Consider the following 18944-nt stretch of genomic DNA (forward strand, 5'->3'; position numbering starts at 1 on the left):
TTTTGGGGGTGGCAAAACTTTTACAGTTGTTCAGTGAACCATGTTGAATGACATGCAGACCAAAATGAACTTAAACATTAATTTTAAATGGAAAAAAAAATAAAGTTAGTCCTCCATCCTCCAAAATCTAGCCACTGACTGTTAATGTTCAAAAAGTCTTAAAAATAAATGTAGCGTAGCGTAATTACAGAATTAAAAAAAATAAAAAAAATAAAACATTTAGTCTACACTTGAGTATAGATTAAGTTTGTTTTAAAACCTTTGTCGTTCCTATAAATGAAGATTTCCATCCAGTTAGAAATGTGGATACTTGTTAGACTGCAAGTATGGGACAAGTTTACACACAAAAAAACTCCCAAAAAAGGTTTCAGTGGTTGATAAAAGATCAAAATTGTGAGATGGGTGATTTTGCTCAAAAAGTTTCATCATCTGATAATTCCTTCAACGAGGAAATAGATGTTCAATATTTTGAGTGCAAGATTATGCCTCTTTACTGCTGTGCTAACAAATATGACTGGCTATATGTCCTAGTTTAAATTCTCAAAATGTTTATTTATACCTCGTCCACTTTTAAAGATGCCAATTATGCGTCAGATAATTAGCATATTGGTTGGATAACATTTTATTTTACACGTTATCCAAAGATTCAATAAATTAATTTTAATCATAAGAATATGGTGGGTTAATTTCTAAGCACTGGAAGTATGTAAAACCAGAACCATGATGTCAACTCAACACATCCTCTTCCCAGTGAAACAGGATCTCCTGGTGACAGCTCAAATGAAAAGCACCTACACCACTTCATGCCCAGACAAGTCATTTAATCACACAACAAAAACAATGCAATAAATGTCAATACTAAATGACTGCATTAATACATTTCAAAATAAAACAAGAACTTTTTTTTTTTTTACATATCTATCCCTGGATCATCTTGGTGAAGAATCGACTGAGTCTTCCACCTTCATCTAAAGCCCAGGCATCACATAAGCAACGTTTTCCAGAGTGGAGGTCTAAAAGAGAAAAACGGTTTAGAAATTTCCCCTCAATTTGTAATAAAATTTTCCTTTACACGAACATGCACGGTGTAAAGCATTTGGTGTGAGCTTGCAGCCCTGCTCACCAGTGTGTGCTCTGAGCAGCTGGTCAGCTCAGGTATCTGTGTTGTGAGGCACATTAGAGGAGCCAGAGCACACAGCAAAGAGTCCAAGAACAGAGAGAGGCTGCCAGACATGCACACGCGTTTCTGCAGAGACACACAGAGCCTGACGTGACTCCTGCAGGGCATGAATATGTTGGAGCAATGCACTAGCTATTCCACTTCATTTTTTTTGCAGTTGGGGGGGAAAAAAAAAAAAAAAAAGTTCAGCCATGAAAATGTAGAAACATGTTCAATTGTCTGCCAAACTCTGACTCTTCAAAGTCTTTCAAGAAAGATTGGATTAATCCACTGGTGTCTAAAAGAAGAATGGCCTATTAAAATTACTTAAATTCATTGCACACCGCTTTTAAAACACGTGCACGTTTTTTATTTCGCTGAACATTTTGAAACTTCTGTTTTAGTTTCCAAATTGAATACAACTGGTTTTTATGTTAAAAGCAGTTTGTGGTTTTAACATAACATGTGAAAAACTTTAGGGGTAAACTTCTACAAAGCACTGTAAAAAAACAACAACAACAAAAACAATTTTTGATCTACCTACATTAGTCTCTTCAAGATGGCTGCCAATGAGAGACATGGACTCTCCCAGGAGGTGTAGGTGTGCTGCAGCACTGACTGGACAGTGGTCAGAGCAACATGGATAGTTGTGTACACCGCTTGAAGAACCAAAGGGAGCGCATGCGTCAGCCATGAAGCTGCATAACCCAGGACCAGCAGTGGTTCTGACTGGCGAAGGGACCTGCAGGTCAGCGCTGTTTGGAGGGAACGACGGGCTGACGTCTCTGTCTGCCATTTCCTGATGGTTGTCAAGACACAACAATCCCACGGAGAGATTTGAATGTTTCTGACAGAAACATAGTTGAATAAATATGCGTCAGCGGGAGGTGAAATGACGACGTACTTGTTGCTGCAAATAAATACATGAATACCTGAGCAACAGCGCCCTCTACTGTGTACCCTGAATGCAACAAGTTGCCTTGAAAATTCTAAAAAGAAGAAAAAAGGAAATAACACAGTTTAAGGATTTCATTTCAAAAAGTTTTTTTTGTAAAGTGACAATACTATCAGCAGACTGTTTCATGGATCAGTCCATTTTCAAAGTTGTCCTGGTCTCCAACTGGAATCAAACATTAGATTCTGTTTTAATTTGAAATTATTTGATCAAATTTTCTTACAGTGTGCGTTCTCACCTCCGGATCCTCCATCATCCATTTATCTTGTGGCATGTAGGCTAAATGCATAGGAAAAGGATAAGAGGAATCCATCCAGTGAGGTTCAGACTCTGTTCCAATGTTATCTGGAATTGTAGCAATTTCACAACCCATTCAGTTATGTGAAGGAAAAAAGAAAAAGAAAAAAAAAACAACAACAAAAACTCTCATTTCACAAGACTACACATTTTGAAAACACAGGATATTAAATGCTTATGTAATCATATTTAATGTTAAAGATCTAATTCCAGTCATTTAAACACTGTTGAAACACAACAGTGAGTCCTTACCAGCATGTTGGGTTCTCTCAGTTGGGGAACCAATTAGTTCCTGAAAAAGATAAGTATATATTTTTTTATTATTATTATTATTAGATAATGTTAAAGATGATTGTTTAGAATGTTGAGTTTTTCTGAAAAACTGAGATTTATTAATGCTGCCATCAGACAGTAATATTTACAGTGATCTATTAAATATAAAAGATCACTGGAAAACAGTCAGTGTGTTGACATGAAAAAAAAGACGATTTCTCAGATACATTAGAAAATTTATAATCAAGAGTGTTTCTAAAAAGCTGCTCAAAGGGGATCAGTTCCAGTCTAGTGATGACACACCAAGACCAAAAGTTTCTGAAATGTTATTTTGTCGTTGTCATGTTTAGGGACTGAGTGACATGCATTCAGAAATAAAAATAAGAATTAAGTAAGTGAAGCAACAGAGAATGAGAAATGTAAAGCTGTGTATAGCCATTGTAGTTTTATAATTTATTACTGTACATTCTAATGTTTATTAATAACTTTTTTTTTTTTTTTAATCCCTCTGATTAGTCATATCTGACCTCACATTTCCAGAAAACTGTTTGCTCTTTAGGACAAACTGCTTTTGTCATCACTTCTACCACAGTAATTTGTCAGGTAAAGAACCAGATCACTTATAAGAATTGTCAAAACAATAAATAAATAAATAAATAAATCATAAAATCACCTTATGAGGGTTACATTCCTTTGCATTCAGGTTTGCTTGTTCCAGGCTGTTCAAATCCATGAAAAAAAAAAAAACACCTTCTGCTCCTCTTTTGGGTTTACAGAGTCCTTGCAGTCTAGCCCAGAGAAAACCAGAGCTACTAATCCCTGAGCAACATGTCATTCAGCTCTGCAGAGGCCTAAGGAGCAGTTCATTTGAATCAGGTGTGTTGGAGAAGAGACGCATCTAAAAGTAGCAGAACATAAGAACTGGGTTTGGGCACCACCAGGTTAGACAATTGTTTTTTCCATCCACGGTTCTTCGGATGGGATTCTCTATGTCAGAATCAGGTGTGTTGCAGTCCACCTGATTCTGATGGTTTCTGATCAGCTCGTCAAGCTGATCAGAAAATTTTTATTATAGCCATTTAAAATCAAGTGCACTGAAGACAAAAAGAAATCACAAGAAAGTAGAGGCTTTCCTGTCTTCTTTTACTGTTGCACCAGCTGAATCTGTGCCAGAGTTCAAAGGTTATTCAAATGTTTTCTATTAGAAGACCCGCATGTTTAACCAGGGTAAGCTGCGGTGCAGTGTGACACATACAGTGGGTAAATGATTTAACTTTCTCTTGATAAAGACTTTCACTTTGATTTGACCTGGCTGAGTGGTAAGACTGCTGCAGGTGAGAGGTCAAACAAACATGTCACTCAACAAAGCACGATGCAAACAAGCGACTTAAGAGCATTTTGATTGCGCTTTATCTTCACAATGAAAATAATGTTCTGCTTCATTTAGCCATTAGATTGTCGCAACATTTTATTAGAAACGCGGAGGACTAGCATCAGACCATCCGACGTTGCTATGAGACGTTCAAGTTAGCACAAACTCTAAAGTGGAAAAATACTCTTTATTGATTTTATAACTTAAAGCTCACGACTTTAATGACCTCACAAATCTGGCTCGCGCAGACTGAGAGCCAGGGGTGAACCTCAGTTCTTCACGTAGACACTAACGACAGCTGCTGTTTCATGTTTACTCCGGGCTCCTCCTCCTCTAAAATGCTGAGTCACGTTTCAGTCTGGAGTGATGTTTCATGATTTATAATAAACATGACCACTGGGTGTCGCTGTACTTGCAAGACAAGAATGCTTGCATAACAAAAGCTGTTGTAAATCTTGCTTTCACTCATGAAAAAGGGTATTCATTTGAAAAATCCATAGGATTTCTTGAAATATGATTAAACTATGGCATTAATGTAATAAAGTGACACTGATACTGAAGCTCTGTTTTTTTTTTTTTTGTTTTTGTTTTTTTGGAAGTTTTTCTCTCTGCTGGCTCCATTTCCTGCCATTAAAAAGCAGAAAGTAGCATAAATCTGCATTCTTTCAAAAAGCAGTTTCCATATGACCTGTCAGTTTCACAATCTTAATGACATGAAGCCTCAGAATATTTTGTTCTAGCATAAGCACATTCTGTTGAAACAGCAGTCTAACCTTTGGTGGTGGTATCTAATTCGCTAAGCAGGTGATCTCTAACAGAAAGTGAGGCTTTTACTGACTCAGACTCCTCACTAAGGTCAAAGGTCATTTTCCTGTCAATGGATTTGAACGAGTAATCCATGTTTTCATACAGCTGAATTCCTTATCCTGTGACTTTAACAGCTAGCATAGCACTAACTGTGTTACAAATGTGTGCAGATCTTAGTCTGCTAATATCAGAAGAGCACAATTAAAAATTTTGACTTAAAACAATTATGGCTAATGGAAACGCAGCTAGTGTGCCCACATATTTACACTTCAATCCACTGGCATGCACTTGTGCTGCTTTTGAATCTTTTAACAAACTGGCACTTAATCACTTTTTGCTGAACTGCTGGATCTTTATATTCCACCCAGGACAACTAGGTCTGCTGGAAGCTCCTAAACAATTGAACTTTGGGCTGCCTCAAGAACTGCCTGCAGAGGCACATTAGATATGCCACAAAGATTGAGATCTTTCTGTCTGTCTTTCGTAAAGACAGTGTTTCTCCTTTTGGAATGGTAAACTTCCACAATACAACTTTGGCCTTTTTGAGTTATTCTTAGATCATCAGTTTTCCCTAAAAAGAGGTGATTGGAGACACAATATCAGGGATTTTTTTTCAGTTCATTCACAACCATATCATAGCCTTCTTATTTTTACAAGGGATTCAGCCTAAACTATGTAGTTTATCCATTTATTTTCCAATGTATCTGTTTGTGTTGCGTTCAATCGTGTGTTACATAAAATCAGATTTATCGGGATTTGATAAATAAATGACATTTACACTTAACTGTGTTGGATTTTTGTAAGCCGATTGTGAGGCTGTGGCTAGTTTTGTCGACTAAAGCTTGTTTCGGGAATGGTTGCTCATCTTCCCACTCAAATTAAAGCTGTGAATTAACATGTGATTTGTGCTTGTGTGACATTAGAGTCTGAACACTTCCTCTCATGGCGATCTCAGAAATGTTCAGTGTCATGTTTAGCACTGGCTCCTCCTCCGATTCAGCTTTGGGAACTAAATTTGCCCTGTCACGTTTTGCACTCGGCCCGCCCTGGGCTTTGTTTCCCAGGGAATTGCCAAAAAAGCCTCACTCATGCTATGTCCCATATTCCCTCCCCCTGCAGTTTTCCCAAGCCTACTTGTGAAAAAAGCTGTATCATGGTTTGCCTCGACCCCTCCCACCGCTTCTGCTGAAGTTGCCATTTCATGTTAAGCAGACGGTTTGACTCAGACTTCCTGTTTTCATTGAGGCAGAAAGGGGGAGGGAGTTGGAGACAAGCAGCTTGTATAAAAGAAGGAGAAGAGCTAGAGCTCTCAAACTGAGCAAGAGAGCAGGAGACAGAGAGCTGCAACTCCATCTGAAGAACTTAATCACAGCTGGTAGGTAAATCACAACTCAGATATCAGAACCTTTGCTGATGTTTAGATTTTCTAAATCTTCTAAGTGTTGGGATATTATGTGCAAAATGACACATTTGTCATAAACATATTTTCTGACAGGTTTGACATATTTAGGAGCACAATGGAAACAGAAAAGAGGACTCAGAAGTCAGCAGAGCAGACCGTTACCAGGTTAGATTGAGCTATTGTGATTTCCTTCATACCTCTGAAACTTTGTTTTGGTCTTTTCCCCCAGTGAACATTGTCCAAATATGACTGCTTTTCTTTAATATCCTGAAAACCAACGTTGTTGTTTTCTCTCACACAGAGATCTGTCAGAACAAATCAAAGAGGTGACCAAGGAGAGCCATGTCAGAGCAGAAAACACAGAACTGATGCTGAGCTTCCAGCGGGGGCAAGTTACACTTCCACAATATAAGGTAATGATAAACTCTACAGCACGACCGCTGAGATAGATTAAATTTTGGTTGGATTCCAGCGGGTTAACCAAATGCACCTCTATGCCTCCTCCATAGCTCCTCCTGTGCTCCCTGTATGAGATCTACCGGGCGTTGGAGGAAGAGATGGACAGGAACTCCAACCATCCCGCTGTTGCACCCATTTACTTCCCCGCTGAACTGGCCCGGATCAAGTCCATTGAGAAGGACCTGGAGTACTTCTACGGACCGGACTGGAGGGAGAAGATTGTCGTCCCTGTCGCCACTCAGAGATACAGCCACAGACTCAGACAGGTAGGTTTTCTACATTCCACATGGAAAGTGTCATTGTTGTACACAACGACACTTTATTTCAGTACAGCCCGTGAGGCATCACCATTTCCTCTGTTTATTTTAAGGCCCAATATAACTTGATACGTTAAGTTTTAGCATAGACAAAAAAAGAAACTAATATTTCATGAATTTCTCATTTTTACACAGACTGCTTGAAGTGTAAGAGTTAACGGTCTTTATTCTTGTGTATTTTTCAGATTGGCAAAGAAAACCCTGAGTTCTTGGTTGCTCACGCTTACACCCGATACCTGGGAGACCTGTCTGGAGGGCAGGTGCTCGGCCGAATTGCCCAGAAGTCCATGGGGTTGAAAAGCGGCGAGGGTCTGTCTTTCTTTGCCTTCCCTGGCGTTTCCAGCCCCAACCTGTTCAAGCAGCTCTATCGCAGCCGGATGAACAGCGTGGAGCTGACGGCGGAGGAGAGGAACGGCGTGCTGGAGGAGGCCGTCAGGGCCTTCGAGTTCAACATCCAGGTGAGGAGGGGGCGGTGGATATCACCTGCCAGGTCCCAGGCAGCTGAGCAAACAAGATTAGCCCGAGTTAATCATTCACTCACAAACAGCTGACGTTGTCTCTTTTGGTTTACAGGTGTTTGATGGCTTGCAGAAGATGCTGAGCGTGGCGGGAAATCAGCAACGGCAAAGCTCAACAGACTCCAAAGCAGTTCATGGTAAAACACTCCAGATCCTAGGAACCTTTTCACCAATGCTGAGGATGGTACTGGGACTCTTTGTGGCTCTGGCTGCCGTCGTGGGACTCTATGCATTATAGAGACAGTTTGAAAAAAAATATAAAAATACTGTGTTTTCTTGATCTGAAGATCCTTTTTGTAAATAACTGATAATAAATCCAAATGTGTTTGTGAGCTTTTAACATAAACTAGATTTATACTGTATTTGTTTACATTGTGTACTGACTTGATTTGTACTATTTTCCCTATCACACTAATGCACAGAATGCATTAAATGTGCAATACTGAAAAAATACTGTATGTATGCCACCTTTTTTTAAAATAAAATCTGCTGTAGAAAGAGAAAAACAATGCTTGTTTATCCTACACTAATTTTTCATTATTATCTTTTCATGGATATTACTGTGTTGACACTGAACCCCCAGCAGCTGGATGTTGTCCCTGATGGCTTCTGTTTATTTGGCCTATTGGCTCTGTTGGTGTTTTTCAGATTATGAGTACAAACAGTCTGTGGGGATGAAAGAGGTAAAAAAAAAAATTAAAATTCTTTGCCAGGCAGATGAGGATGCTGTTTACTATAGTTCCCTATAGATATATAGATCCAAAGTTATTTTCAAATCAATGTATTAATCAAATTCAAGACCATTATCTTGAGCCCTAAGTGGAGGAGTTTTATCTTAGGACTTATTTCACAGAAGTGAAAAATGGAGCAGGAGATTGATAGACCAGACTGGTGTTGCATCTGCGGAGCTGTACCAATCTCTCATGAAGAGAGAACTGAGCTAAAGGGCAAAGGTCTTGATTTACAGATCAATCGAAGTTCCTATCGTATGGTCACAAGCTTTGGTTAGTGACTGAAAGGAGATAGGAGCTACAAGAGGCCTAAGTTTTCTTCCTTAGGGTCTCTAAAAGATAGGATGAGAATTTACATTAAGAACTTTAAAGCAAAAAAATATATATATATGTTTTTTGATCATCTGGATTCTGCTGACATTGTGTTCAATTGTTCATTTATGTCCAGCTAACAGCATAAGCTGCCATCTTTGAGGAGATGCCAAATATCAAAAACTGTCAGTTAAACATTGAATTTTAAGTCTTGAAAAACAACTAAATTCTTTTCTTTTATATAGATAGACTTTCATTTAGTGAGGGCTTGATATTTTGTCATTTGTTCTTATGTGCCTTAAGCTATGGTTTTGTTTTAGGCCCTGCTCCACATGTGTCACATGTGCACATCCCTTGTGCCCAAGTGTGCTACGTGTATTTTAGTAGCTTCTGTGTTTTATTTTTGTGTTTGTTTTTTTTTTTTTCTTTTTTGAGAATTTTAAATTATGGCTGAAAATACTCAAAACCAATGAACACAACACATCAACTCAAAAGATTCAGAATGTACTTTTATTGTGACTTTCAACAGTTTTCACAATTTTTTTTTAACTTTTTGCATACATTATAAATTAAAACAGATACAGACTCTTGCTGTTTGTCACCAGCAGCTTCTTCAAACACACCTGTGACAAACTGTGCTGGTATGCGTTTCCTCCTAGAGGAAAACTAAATGACGACAAAGTAAAAGTCAAAACTGATTGTACTTCACAGAACTTGGCTTACATTAACCTTTAGAAAAGGCACGGTGAGCGAACAGTAAATCAGAAATGTCCTCGTACTCGAATCTCTCAACGGTTCAAATCACGCTTTACATTCAGTCAGTCTACATCCCTTCCTGCTGCTTCACCAGTTCTTCCCTCGCAACACGAAGACAGTCTCACATTACGTGTTAGACATCAAAAGGCGAAAACATTTTGTGCTACTAAGCTCAGAAACTTTGGAAATTAGTAAGTTGCTAAAAGAAGTTCAGAACCACACAACAACAAAAAAACCCAAAAACAAAGTCACACTTCCTAGACGTGCCGGTCTCAAACAACCGTTACCTGAAACACTTAAAAACAGAAATTAAAACACATTTCTATATGGAACCCACAAGCTGGAGGCTTTACGATTAAGGAGCTCAATATGTGTTAAGGAGGCCTGAACAGGAAGTTGTGAGTCTGTAAATGTTTCTGATGCTAAACAACATGTATAGAATCTGGAAGAACTAGATTTTAATTTCAAAGCAAAAGGGAGAATTCATATGGAGGAAGCACTCAACAACTAACACTTGCAAAATAAAAGACAGTCAATTGTTGAATCACGTAAATGACTGAACTGATAACATCTAAACTCCAACTCCTGACAACTTTGATTTAGTTGTGGAAACTAACGTGAATTGTGTGAACATGTTTCTGCAACATTCCAGAATATGGATTCTCTGTAAGAAAATCATCTTTTCACTTTGTGTTTTCATTGTTAACTTATCACACGCAGCGATGACTCAGATAAATCTCCCTGTCTGAAATAACGGACATTACACCAAAGAGGAAGTAAACAGCTGATTACTTAAAAACGAAAATCACTGCATTTTGTAATTTGTTTTAGCTCATCTGACTCGATTTGGCACATTATCCTCCTGTGAAAAGGCTAAATTTCTTCAAACACAAACATGTGAGTAACTGTTCTTGATGTGTGTCTTCATCCCCAGAGACCTTAGAAATACCTGCGCAGGGCCACGCCGCCTCGGCTACCTGTTTAACAGAGAGGGTAAAAATGGTGCCGGTCCTTCTGGACAGGAACGGAAGCAGCCGCCGGCGGGGCTCAGTTGGTTTCATATGTAGACAGCAGGGCGGCGTCCACGGGCTCCATGCAGGAGGGGCAGGTGAAGGAGCGCATCAGCCAGGGGTCGATGCAGTCCACGTGGTAGATGTGAAGGCAAGGCAAGAACCGAATGGGATCACCATATTCAAAATCCATCATGCAGATCACACACCTGAGGAAGTGAGAAGCAGCGTTTCAGCAAACAAGCCTTTTCGGTGTAATAACAGTTGAAAGTTTTTTTTCAATCTATACATACATACATCTAGAGACTGAACTTTTTACCTATTCTTCTTTACAACGCAACACTCTTCTTTTCAGGCCTGCCAGTTTAGATGGAGAGCCATGTTTTAGTATGTGCAATATTGCCATAGTCTTTCTGTTTATGGAAGGTAGATGAAGCAGAGCTTTGTGACTCTTTCAAAGCTTTGGGATATTGTTTTAGAACCTAATTGTGCTTTACAATTTCCCCAAAACTTTCTCCTGACGTATCGCCTGTGTTCCCTGATGCCATTTGTTCACGTATGTTCTGTAACAAACCTTCGCAGAACACCTGGATGTACACTGAGGTGTAACTACACACAGATGGTCTCAGTTGATTAAATATAATTTCCCTTCTCTTCCTAATCATATCCTTCCTTTTGTTGGTCTATCACATGAATCTGCAAGGCAACACGATGAATTTTGTGGTTATGCTGAGACTAAATGTAAAAAAATAAATAAATAAATAAATATTGCATATAAAAACTTGCGCAAGGCACAGAAAACAAAAGGTTTAATAAAGTTTTGTGATGATGTCGACATTTAGGACTTACTCTTTTACTTTCTTCTCCGAGGCGTCAGAGCCCGGGTCGAAGATGCCTTTGGGAAGATGCTGGATGAGTCCGATACGCTGAGCGATACGGATCTGCTCCTCCTCGGTCAGCTGGTTGGCCAGACGACTCTCGCCTGGCGTAGGATGGAAGACTGGCACCTGCGGGGTGTGCTGCTACGAACAACAGATCACAAAACGCAGCCCGTGTCATCTCCAAAAGCAGAGGTGTAGGGCATTTGCTCCACACAAATTCCACCACAAATCTAGTTTTACTTCTACACTGCTTAGATGTTTTGCTGCCCATGGGATTTCTGCTCATACAGTTTGCATTTTGTAAAATCTTCACTGTAAGTACTCATGCTAACTGGAGAATTGCTTTACATGTTGAACCTGACTGGGCTTATCGAAAACTAAATAACACCTGGATTAAGACAACAAATCCCATGCAAGTTAAGCAGAAGAGATTGAAGATGTAGGACAAAAAAAAAAAACCCACAAAAAACCCCGAAACAAAATGAAGTACAGATGGAGGATGTTAGATTCAAGGCAAACAAAAACAGATGAGAATGAAAAGCTGGCAGGGACACAGTGGGAGCATCAGGAATGTAGTATTTTATGTTTTACTGAAACATGGCCGCAGGAAGATATTCCAGACACTGAAATCTATTTATCTGACTGTGAAATTAACTGGCAGATGAGACTTTTATTCAGAAACATTGAGATACATGCGCTACATAAAAGGTCAACTTTTTTTCTCACTATCTGACATTAAATGAAACCAAACCTTCCCTGTCTTGAGCCATTTAAGATTAACAACATTATACCCAACTGCTAAATGCCAGGAGAATGAGAGAGAGGGAATTTTGGGTATTCAGAAATGTACAGTGAATTCAGAAAGACTTCTCAGTGCTTCACTTTCTCCATAATTTTTGCATTTGTCATAATGAGGTATTTGTGTTTAGAGGTATGTTTGGGGTATCCTTAAACAAGACTACCAATTGGAGTTTTGGTTCATTTCTCCTGACATGAAACCTTTAGAAAATATAACATCTACAATAGCTATGAGAATCATGCATTTAGGGAACTTTTCCTGAGCATTAACTTTAAGTTACCATAAGGGAAGATTCAGGTAAGATTATTGTTTATTGCCTACATGTCAAGAAATTATTTTTTCCTTTTTTTATATTTTCTGGAAGAGTATTGCACATTACGCTCCTTTTCAAACTTTCGTTTATTGTCTTTTATTTATGGTCCTTTTATTTCCACAATTTAATTAGTTTTTTTTCTTTTCTTTTTGCTTACTTTTCATAAAGCACCAAAATACAACAAATGTCATGTTGAGGTGTATTACAAATATATCCATCCAGTTCCAATTGTTTTTACATAGAGTCCAGTTCGGTCCAAATCAATTCATTTTAAACCAACAGAATCAAAGTGTAAACATCCCATTAGTCTGACCTATACTAGTAGGGCTTTAGAAATTAATCGAACAAATTAATAATTTGCCTCATCACAATCCGACAAACTATATATTTTATACTTTAAGACGTTTTAAACAACTACCCATTCACGGGATGGATTTATAGATGACATTTTAGTCATAAAACAATTAAGAGTGACGTCAATCCGCGGGCTGCGAGTAAAGTAGACACTCAAGTTGCTTACCTGGTAGGGTGGCGGGGGCTCTCCGGGCAGACTGCCCCCCTCGGAATCGTTCAGCAGCGAAAGGTCATCCCCACCTTGTGAAAACAAGCAGTTCCCCATTGACCTAAAACCACCATGAGAGAGAAGACACTTCTTTCTGTGGGCAGAACTCAGCAGAGAACCTGAGCCTCAAAAAACAACCTGAGCAGCAACCGGACGGCAACTTAGCTCGAAGCTGCTAGCCGCAGGAAGGAGGCGGCAGGAGACAAGAGTTCAGACAAATCACCGCAAACGCGGATTGATACAGGTTCTTTGATTCCAGCAGCTGACACAGATGTTTACTGTGTTTGACAAGGAGAGGGGTCCGCGTCCAGCTGTTTGCTGTATTTACAACAAGCAGCAAGCCGGAAATGTCGTCACGAGGAAGCTGGCCAATACTACACTTCCGACCTGCAGTTCAAAATAAAAGTTTCAAGGACGTACAGCGGCATAAACCATAAAGGCACAGAATAAAAACGACTTCCACACTTTTTGTAACACACCCCATATTTCATAAAGTTATGGAGGGCGGAGGGGGGAGCAGTTTGCTCTTTCATATGATACAACACTAAATAAGCAACAACAAGAAATACATAATGAAATACATATATTTTTATAAAAGCTCCAGTTAGCTGTATTCTGTGCATTACATCACAAGATAGTATTAACCCCAGCATTTGTCCCCATTCCTCCAAATTTATTTAAATCAAAACAGAAATAGGCACACAATAAGTTGACATTGTTGACACAAGCAGAGAAAGTTGTGCAAAGAAGGACGCAACCTGAATAAAGAATAAACAAAAAATACCAGCGGTTTAAATTGTTTAAAAAAAAAATACAACATTCAAAATGTGATGACTTTATGCCCAAAGGCTTATGTGTAGGTCACAAGCACCGCCTTATGATTTTCTGCAGGAAGTCGTAAAAGTGGGCGTGGTTCGGTTGTGTTCTTAGCTTTCCGAAGATGAAAAGAGATGTTTAATCGTCGATAAAACATATTGCCAATAAAAATCAAGAAGAAGAGGATAAAATACCAGTAGGAGAAATACCAAACGTGTATTGCCAACCGTCAATAAAAATCAAGAAGCACAAAGAGATGGTAAGTCGAGGAAGATGCGATACCGTTCGGCATAGCTCGGAACAGATTTTTTTTTTTTAAACCGTTTTAGGGTATTTCAATTAAAACAGTTACTTTGCGTGGCAACATAAAACACGAGAGACGCATTTAAGGCCTGTAATATGCAGCTGGGTGTGTGCGATTCTCTGTTTAATTTCCCAACAACTCACCCACGCAGGACATTCTCCGGTTCTTCTAACATGGCCTTAACTGTCTTTTCTATAGTTTTCCTCTCATGTGTTTTCCCTTTTCTGGGGCAAAACACTAAAGTAAAGGACAAGCCACATTGGGGAGATTTTCACATATATTCTAAGGTACTTTAGTTGAACATGTTTATCCTTATGTGTTTGAGTCAAAGTTTAAAACGAGGATGCACTACCTCTATGAAAGAGCCCGCATAGCTCCTTTTTTGTTTCTTTCCTTTTGTCCTTAGGAAGTTATAAACCTGAATTGGACAAAAGAGTCAGCGGGTCAGACCTCAAAAGAGTAATGGAGTCAAAATGCATCAACAAGACAACAAGGTTTTGCTTCAACTTAGTTTTATCTCATTTTAATGTGCGCATATTCAGACAACCAAGACGTGCCGACCTCCTGGACCCCCACCTCCGCCTCCATCCCGTGGAAATAAGCCATTGAGAGTCCTTTCTCCACCACGTCCTCAACATGCCGCAGTGCCTTTTATGTGTGATGCAAGGCTTCCAGTCCAAGAGACAGGCGACCAGGGAGACGATTCACATAACTTCCAGGTAAGCAAGCGCCTTCTCATCATTCTGGAGTTAAAATGACCAGAGACATCTAAGATATGTCATGATAAAATCTCCGCAGAGCCACAACACTAATGCTCCACTCCAGCACACAGACAACAGCACACCTCCACCTCCACCTGGAGAGGAGGACACAGAGACCGACGAGGGGAAGAAGCAACACCCAGTCCAGGAAACTGACCCCCCACCCCAGGCATATGAGAACCCACAGGTGTGTCATCATGAATAAGTTTCTGTTTTTACGGTAGAACTGTTTTGGCAGCGAGAAAGGTGCATCTGATTAATGAAGTATAAAAATATGCATTTTAGGTGTTTTGTTTTCATACATTTTGATGTTTATGCTAATAAAAAACCAACATTTTGATTTATTTGGAGACAGGACCAAAGAAAACGGGTTGTAATACACAAACATATTTCTGTATAATAGTTGGTCTGGGCTCGTTTTTTCCATTATTTACTTCATCAGTGCAGCGTGGCACAGCGGTCATCAGCCTTCAGCTAGTCTGTGTTGTTGGATTTAGGTCAGTGAAGAATTATTATAGCATGAAATCTAAACTTTATTTTGGCGCACTGAGCCACGTCTAAGTAAGACACGCCTGTCCTTCACTTGTGGCTTAAAATTTTAATTTCAGTTAACAAAAGTCCTCAAAAGGCTGGTTCTGGCAGAATAAATTGATAAAACTACCTATGACTTTTAAGATACTATAGCTTTCTCTACATTCAGTGAGTACTTCTTAAGATGAAACAATACTAAACATCTATTCTTAATGATGTAATTTGGTGCTGTGCAAATAAAATCCAATTTGATCCGACTGATGAAATAATATTTAAGCACACAACTATTGTGTTGAAGTTCTATTTCTGTGGCTCTAGAGCCACAGGAATGGAGTCTAGAGGGCCATACAAATAGTTCAAGGGTCAAACATGACTTAAAACGAGGAATATGTCAGTGAGAGCAGATCTGTGTGGAGTGACTCCTGAAGCAGTCAGTCTTAGTCCACACTTTGTGAGTCTCCCAAAACTCTTGAATAACCTTCGCTTTACAGTCAACTCAAAGTTGTATATCTTTCAGTCACATTTTTTCCTTCTACTGAACCTTCTACTAAGAAACTCCTGTGATTAATGAGCGTTTTTTTTTTTTTAAACAATGACATCTTATGGATAATGTGACTGTCTTGCTACATCAGCTGTCAAGTCATCACACTTCCTCATAATTGTGTAATTATTCTAATTTTCAGTTTGGGTTTTTTTTCTATTAGCTGTAACCTGTAATTGTAAGTAAACACTTGAACTAAATCAGAATATATTGAATCTATGCAAGTTTATTTTTTTAAAAAAATTCTATTACTTTCATAAATAAACATTTGTTGATTTTTATAATTTATTGAAATGCATTAATGCGATGTAAATTTTCACATCCCCAGCCTGCTGAGACCCCAAATCCTGAAGGAAATGTCAGCACGATGGATGAAGATGATGACATTCAGCATTAAAGAAGTGCTTAGGTTATGTTAAGAGTATATACTGTGTTCAGATGAAATGATTATAATTATGCCCATAGGGACAAATTAGAGGCATTGCTTTGGTCAGACCGTTTAAATATTGGGCTACAATAAAACCAACACTGTTTTTACTCTGTTCATAGCAGATCTTATCTTTTTAAGATGTTTTCTTACCCCACAGATATTTAACTGTGGGATAACTGTGCAATGTGGAAGTAAATTTGGGCACACTCGATAACCTTGAAGCACACGATTAGTCAGAGACATCTTGTAACGGCACAATGAGCTGTCGGTTTTCTTCTACTTTTCCTTCACTTGCAGTTCCACAAGGGGACAGCTGGCTCAATTTGTTTTGTGGATACAATACCATTGAGAGCTGTGCATAATTTTTTTTTCCAGCCAACAAAAGTGAAGATGAGTGGTGTCAAATGAAGGACAGATAGACAAGATGCATGACGCAAACTCTGAAGTTTGGTTTCTCCTCCGTTAAGTTCATAAAAAGTAAAAAAAAGAAAAGAAAAGAAAAAATGTCTGTTTTCTGAGTGAAAATTGCACAACTTCAGCTTCCACGCTTTCAGCTATTTAAGAAGTAAAATTACAAAAGGAATGTTATTCATTGCTTTTGATCTAATTAAATATTAGACTGGTAATTATGCTAGATAACTAACTTATTTATTTAGTAAATATACACTAAGTTTTAATGAAAATTATATGTGTAAGAGCAAACTATTATGTCAAGTCAGAAGATCTTTAAGTTTTGAGGTACTGTAAATGCATCTTGACGCTGGATTGTAATAAACGAGAGAAAGAATAAAAAATAGATCACCAAAGAAAAGAGTGTCAGAGTTGTGTAATACTGGATTTAAAGTGAATTGTTTTTTGTTTTTTTTTTGTTGTTTTTGCAGTGGGTAGTTACTTCTCAGATTGAAATTCATGCCGTTGGTTTATTTTTATGTTAAAATCCAGATTGTTTCTTCTTTACTTTTTATTAATTCTCAGTTGCTTATCATCTTGTTTCCAAAACACACAAAGTTGATAAAAGAAAAAGAAAGAAACTCAGTACTAGCTCAAACCATGTTTATTCTTGCTCTATAATAAGACTCGGAACAAATGGAGTGTGTGTGAACATCTGTCCAGCTCATATTTTCATACTTTAACACACTGTGTGTAATGCTGGTTGGCTTTTATTTTGTTACATGAGAAATATGTTTCACTTTGAGAATTTTTGTTTGTGAAAGCAAAGTTTTTGCACAGGAGAAGAACTCATTTTAAAGACAAATTTAACATTTCAATTATATGTTTTGTAGAGAAAATCTGCAACAAGTTAGTGACTTTCTTTGCAATTGCATTTCTAAAGATGTTTTAGTTTGTTGATATATTTTTATTCAATATGTGTCTTTAGGATTTATTTTTTTCCACTGTCACTTGTGCATGCATAGGATGGGATAATAATGCATTGAAGTAAATAATCTATACTTTCCTTTAATTTTCTTTGACTGAATTGGACTTAGTAAAAATGCAATTTCTATTCCTTGTGAGTTTCTCAAAAATAAAATTTGTTGAGAAATGTCAGTAAATAAACTGAATTATTTAAATTTTAGTCTATGATTTTTGTCATCAAAACATTTCTTTATATCTTAAACTCAAACTTTTTTGTTCTAATTTAGTGTTTCAGGACAAATTGATGATCCATAAGTGAGAATGCTAAAGATTCAAGTGTTGTTGGAGGTATGCATGGCTTTACATTCATAGCATATTTTCACAGTGGAACCAGTAATATCTCACAAGTAAAATAATGCATCTATTGATTTGATGGGGAAAACAAAAAAGTGAAAAAGCTTTGCAGAATTAAGAGAGGAGTCAGAAACATAAGGACCGAGTAATGTTCGACAATGACAGAGTTGAAATTAAGTTGGAGAAAATAATGTGAACCCTCTTTTAAATCTAGCACTGTATGAAATCCTAATCTAGATTAACTGGGTTTTAGCAGCAGCAGGATCTAAAATGATTTTATTTATCAAACAAAAACTGAAGCTTAAAAAAACCCTTTGTACGGTAGGATTTCAGAGTGAAAGCAGCTGCCAGGTGCTGGTGTTTAAAGCCTCTATAAAAACAGAAGTATGCTGGTCTGGAGCGCACATGTTTCTTTCAGCACAACGCCAAGGAAGAAGATCAACGGTAGTTTAGAGATGCAACTGTTACTGTCCCTTAATCTGGGAAGGGTTATAAAACCATTTCCAAACTAAAGTAAAAAACGTTAGTGGAAAAAGACTAATACAGCTGCCAGTATTTGTTGGAGTGGACATCCAAGCAAAGGTCATACTAAATACTAAAGTTCATGTCAGCAGAAGAAAAGATTGAACAAGCATGTCAGTTTGAAAGGGTTTCAATTGGACCACCAAAGTTTTATGAAAATATGTTAGCATGCTGCACTGGAATGAAGCACTAGGCTTCTGGAATAATGTCCTTATGACAGATCAGAGCAAAGATTTACTTGTGACACACAGCAATTACATCTCATATTAACTTTAAAGCACAAGGGTGGAGAGATGATGATTTGCCAACAATCTAAACCCAGATTAAGGGATGGATGTTGGTACCTGAGCACCTTGCAGTCATTGAGTGAAGATTTCCACAGTTAAATGTGGGGCCATCTGGTCAT

The 18944-nt window shown here is 38.2% G+C and overlaps 4 protein-coding genes across 15 annotated transcripts; 2 read left to right on the forward strand and 2 right to left on the reverse strand.

Annotated features, from left to right (window-relative positions):
* Window positions 1-804: 804 nt before the first annotated feature.
* On the reverse strand, window positions 805-3544 carry hmgxb4b (HMG box domain containing 4b). 9 transcript variants are annotated; one of them, XM_016671272.1, is made up of 7 exons: window positions 3358-3544; window positions 2664-2703; window positions 2353-2459; window positions 2064-2069; window positions 1704-1958; window positions 1124-1246; window positions 805-1013 (listed from the first exon to the last, which is right to left on the reverse strand). In XM_016671272.1, exons 1-7 carry the CDS (start codon window positions 3517-3519, stop codon window positions 969-971), a joined length of 738 nt encoding a protein of 245 aa, XP_016526758.1. In that variant the 5' UTR covers window positions 3520-3544; the 3' UTR covers window positions 805-968. The 9 variants fall into 9 exon arrangements, with proteins under 9 accessions (XP_016526758.1, XP_007551670.1, XP_007551669.1 ...); XM_007551608.2 differs by lacking the exon at window positions 2064-2069 and adding an exon at window positions 2092-2148; XM_007551607.2 differs by lacking the exon at window positions 2064-2069 and adding an exon at window positions 2092-2148 and having other exon boundaries at window positions 1704-2006.
* Window positions 3483-8068, forward strand: hmox1b (heme oxygenase 1b). Its single transcript, XM_007551606.2, has 7 exons — window positions 3483-3560; window positions 6113-6238; window positions 6359-6430; window positions 6567-6678; window positions 6775-6990; window positions 7227-7499; window positions 7615-8068. Exons 3-7 carry the CDS (start codon window positions 6381-6383, stop codon window positions 7795-7797), a joined length of 834 nt encoding a protein of 277 aa, XP_007551668.1. The 5' UTR covers window positions 3483-3560; window positions 6113-6238; window positions 6359-6380; the 3' UTR covers window positions 7798-8068.
* Window positions 8069-9092: 1024 nt separating this feature from the next.
* On the reverse strand, window positions 9093-13556 carry rnf11a (ring finger protein 11a). Of its 2 annotated transcripts, none has more exons than XM_007551610.2 (3): window positions 12882-13556; window positions 11218-11387; window positions 9093-10577 (listed from the first exon to the last, which is right to left on the reverse strand). In XM_007551610.2, the coding sequence occupies exons 1-3, from the start codon at window positions 12978-12980 to the stop codon at window positions 10406-10408; spliced, it is 441 nt and encodes a 146-aa protein (XP_007551672.1). In that variant the 5' UTR covers window positions 12981-13556; the 3' UTR covers window positions 9093-10405. The 2 variants fall into 2 exon arrangements, with proteins under 2 accessions (XP_007551672.1, XP_007551671.1); XM_007551609.2 differs by having other exon boundaries at window positions 11218-11390; window positions 12882-13537.
* Window positions 13557-13760: 204 nt separating this feature from the next.
* LOC103137733 (circumsporozoite protein-like) lies at window positions 13761-17299 on the forward strand. Of its 3 annotated transcripts, none has more exons than XM_007551611.2 (4): window positions 13761-13998; window positions 14586-14762; window positions 14869-14991; window positions 16205-17299. In XM_007551611.2, exons 1-4 carry the CDS (start codon window positions 13996-13998, stop codon window positions 16271-16273), a joined length of 372 nt encoding a protein of 123 aa, XP_007551673.1. In that variant the 5' UTR covers window positions 13761-13995; the 3' UTR covers window positions 16274-17299. The 3 variants fall into 3 exon arrangements, with proteins under 3 accessions (XP_007551673.1, XP_016526760.1, XP_016526761.1); XM_016671274.1 differs by having other exon boundaries at window positions 13773-13998; window positions 14842-14991; XM_016671275.1 differs by having other exon boundaries at window positions 13773-13998; window positions 14848-14991.
* The last annotated feature ends 1645 nt before the right edge of the window (window positions 17300-18944 follow it).

The sequence above is a fragment of the Poecilia formosa genome, unplaced genomic scaffold, assembly GCF_000485575.1.
Source record: "Poecilia formosa unplaced genomic scaffold, Poecilia_formosa-5.1.2 Scaffold43, whole genome shotgun sequence".
Taxonomy (NCBI): domain Eukaryota; kingdom Metazoa; phylum Chordata; class Actinopteri; order Cyprinodontiformes; family Poeciliidae; genus Poecilia; species Poecilia formosa.

What these genes read in the sequence shown, in the direction of transcription:
- hmgxb4b (XM_016671267.1), bottom strand. Translation starts at nt 3,519, where the DNA reads ATGACATGTTGCTCAGGGATTAGTAGCTCTGGTTTTCTCTGGGCTAGA. An exon ending in AGGAATGTAACCCTCATAAG is followed by an intron (nt 2,704 to 3,357) that starts GTGATTTTATGA and finishes TATCTTTTTCAG; the next exon opens with GAACTAATTGGTTCCCCAAC. An exon ending in TAGAGGGCGCTGTTGCTCAG is followed by an intron (nt 2,007 to 2,091) that starts GTATTCATGTAT and finishes TGTTTCTGTCAG; the next exon opens with AAACATTCAAATCTCTCCGT.
- hmox1b (XM_007551606.2), top strand. Translation starts at nt 6,381, where the DNA reads ATGGAAACAGAAAAGAGGACTCAGAAGTCAGCAGAGCAGACCGTTACC. An exon ending in GCAGAGCAGACCGTTACCAG is followed by an intron (nt 6,431 to 6,566) that starts GTTAGATTGAGC and finishes TCTCTCACACAG; the next exon opens with AGATCTGTCAGAACAAATCA. An exon ending in TTACACTTCCACAATATAAG is followed by an intron (nt 6,679 to 6,774) that starts GTAATGATAAAC and finishes CCTCCTCCATAG; the next exon opens with CTCCTCCTGTGCTCCCTGTA.
- rnf11a (XM_007551609.2), bottom strand. Translation starts at nt 12,980, where the DNA reads ATGGGGAACTGCTTGTTTTCACAAGGTGGGGATGACCTTTCGCTGCTG. An exon ending in AGCCCCCGCCACCCTACCAG is followed by an intron (nt 11,391 to 12,881) that starts GTAAGCAACTTG and finishes TGTTGTTCGTAG; the next exon opens with CAGCACACCCCGCAGGTGCC. An exon ending in TCGGAGAAGAAAGTAAAAGA is followed by an intron (nt 10,578 to 11,217) that starts GTAAGTCCTAAA and finishes TCACTTCCTCAG; the next exon opens with GTGTGTGATCTGCATGATGG.
- LOC103137733 (XM_016671274.1), top strand. An exon ending in ACGATTCACATAACTTCCAG is followed by an intron (nt 14,763 to 14,841) that starts GTAAGCAAGCGC and finishes AAATCTCCGCAG; the next exon opens with AGCCACAACACTAATGCTCC. An exon ending in AGGCATATGAGAACCCACAG is followed by an intron (nt 14,992 to 16,204) that starts GTGTGTCATCAT and finishes TCACATCCCCAG; the next exon opens with CCTGCTGAGACCCCAAATCC.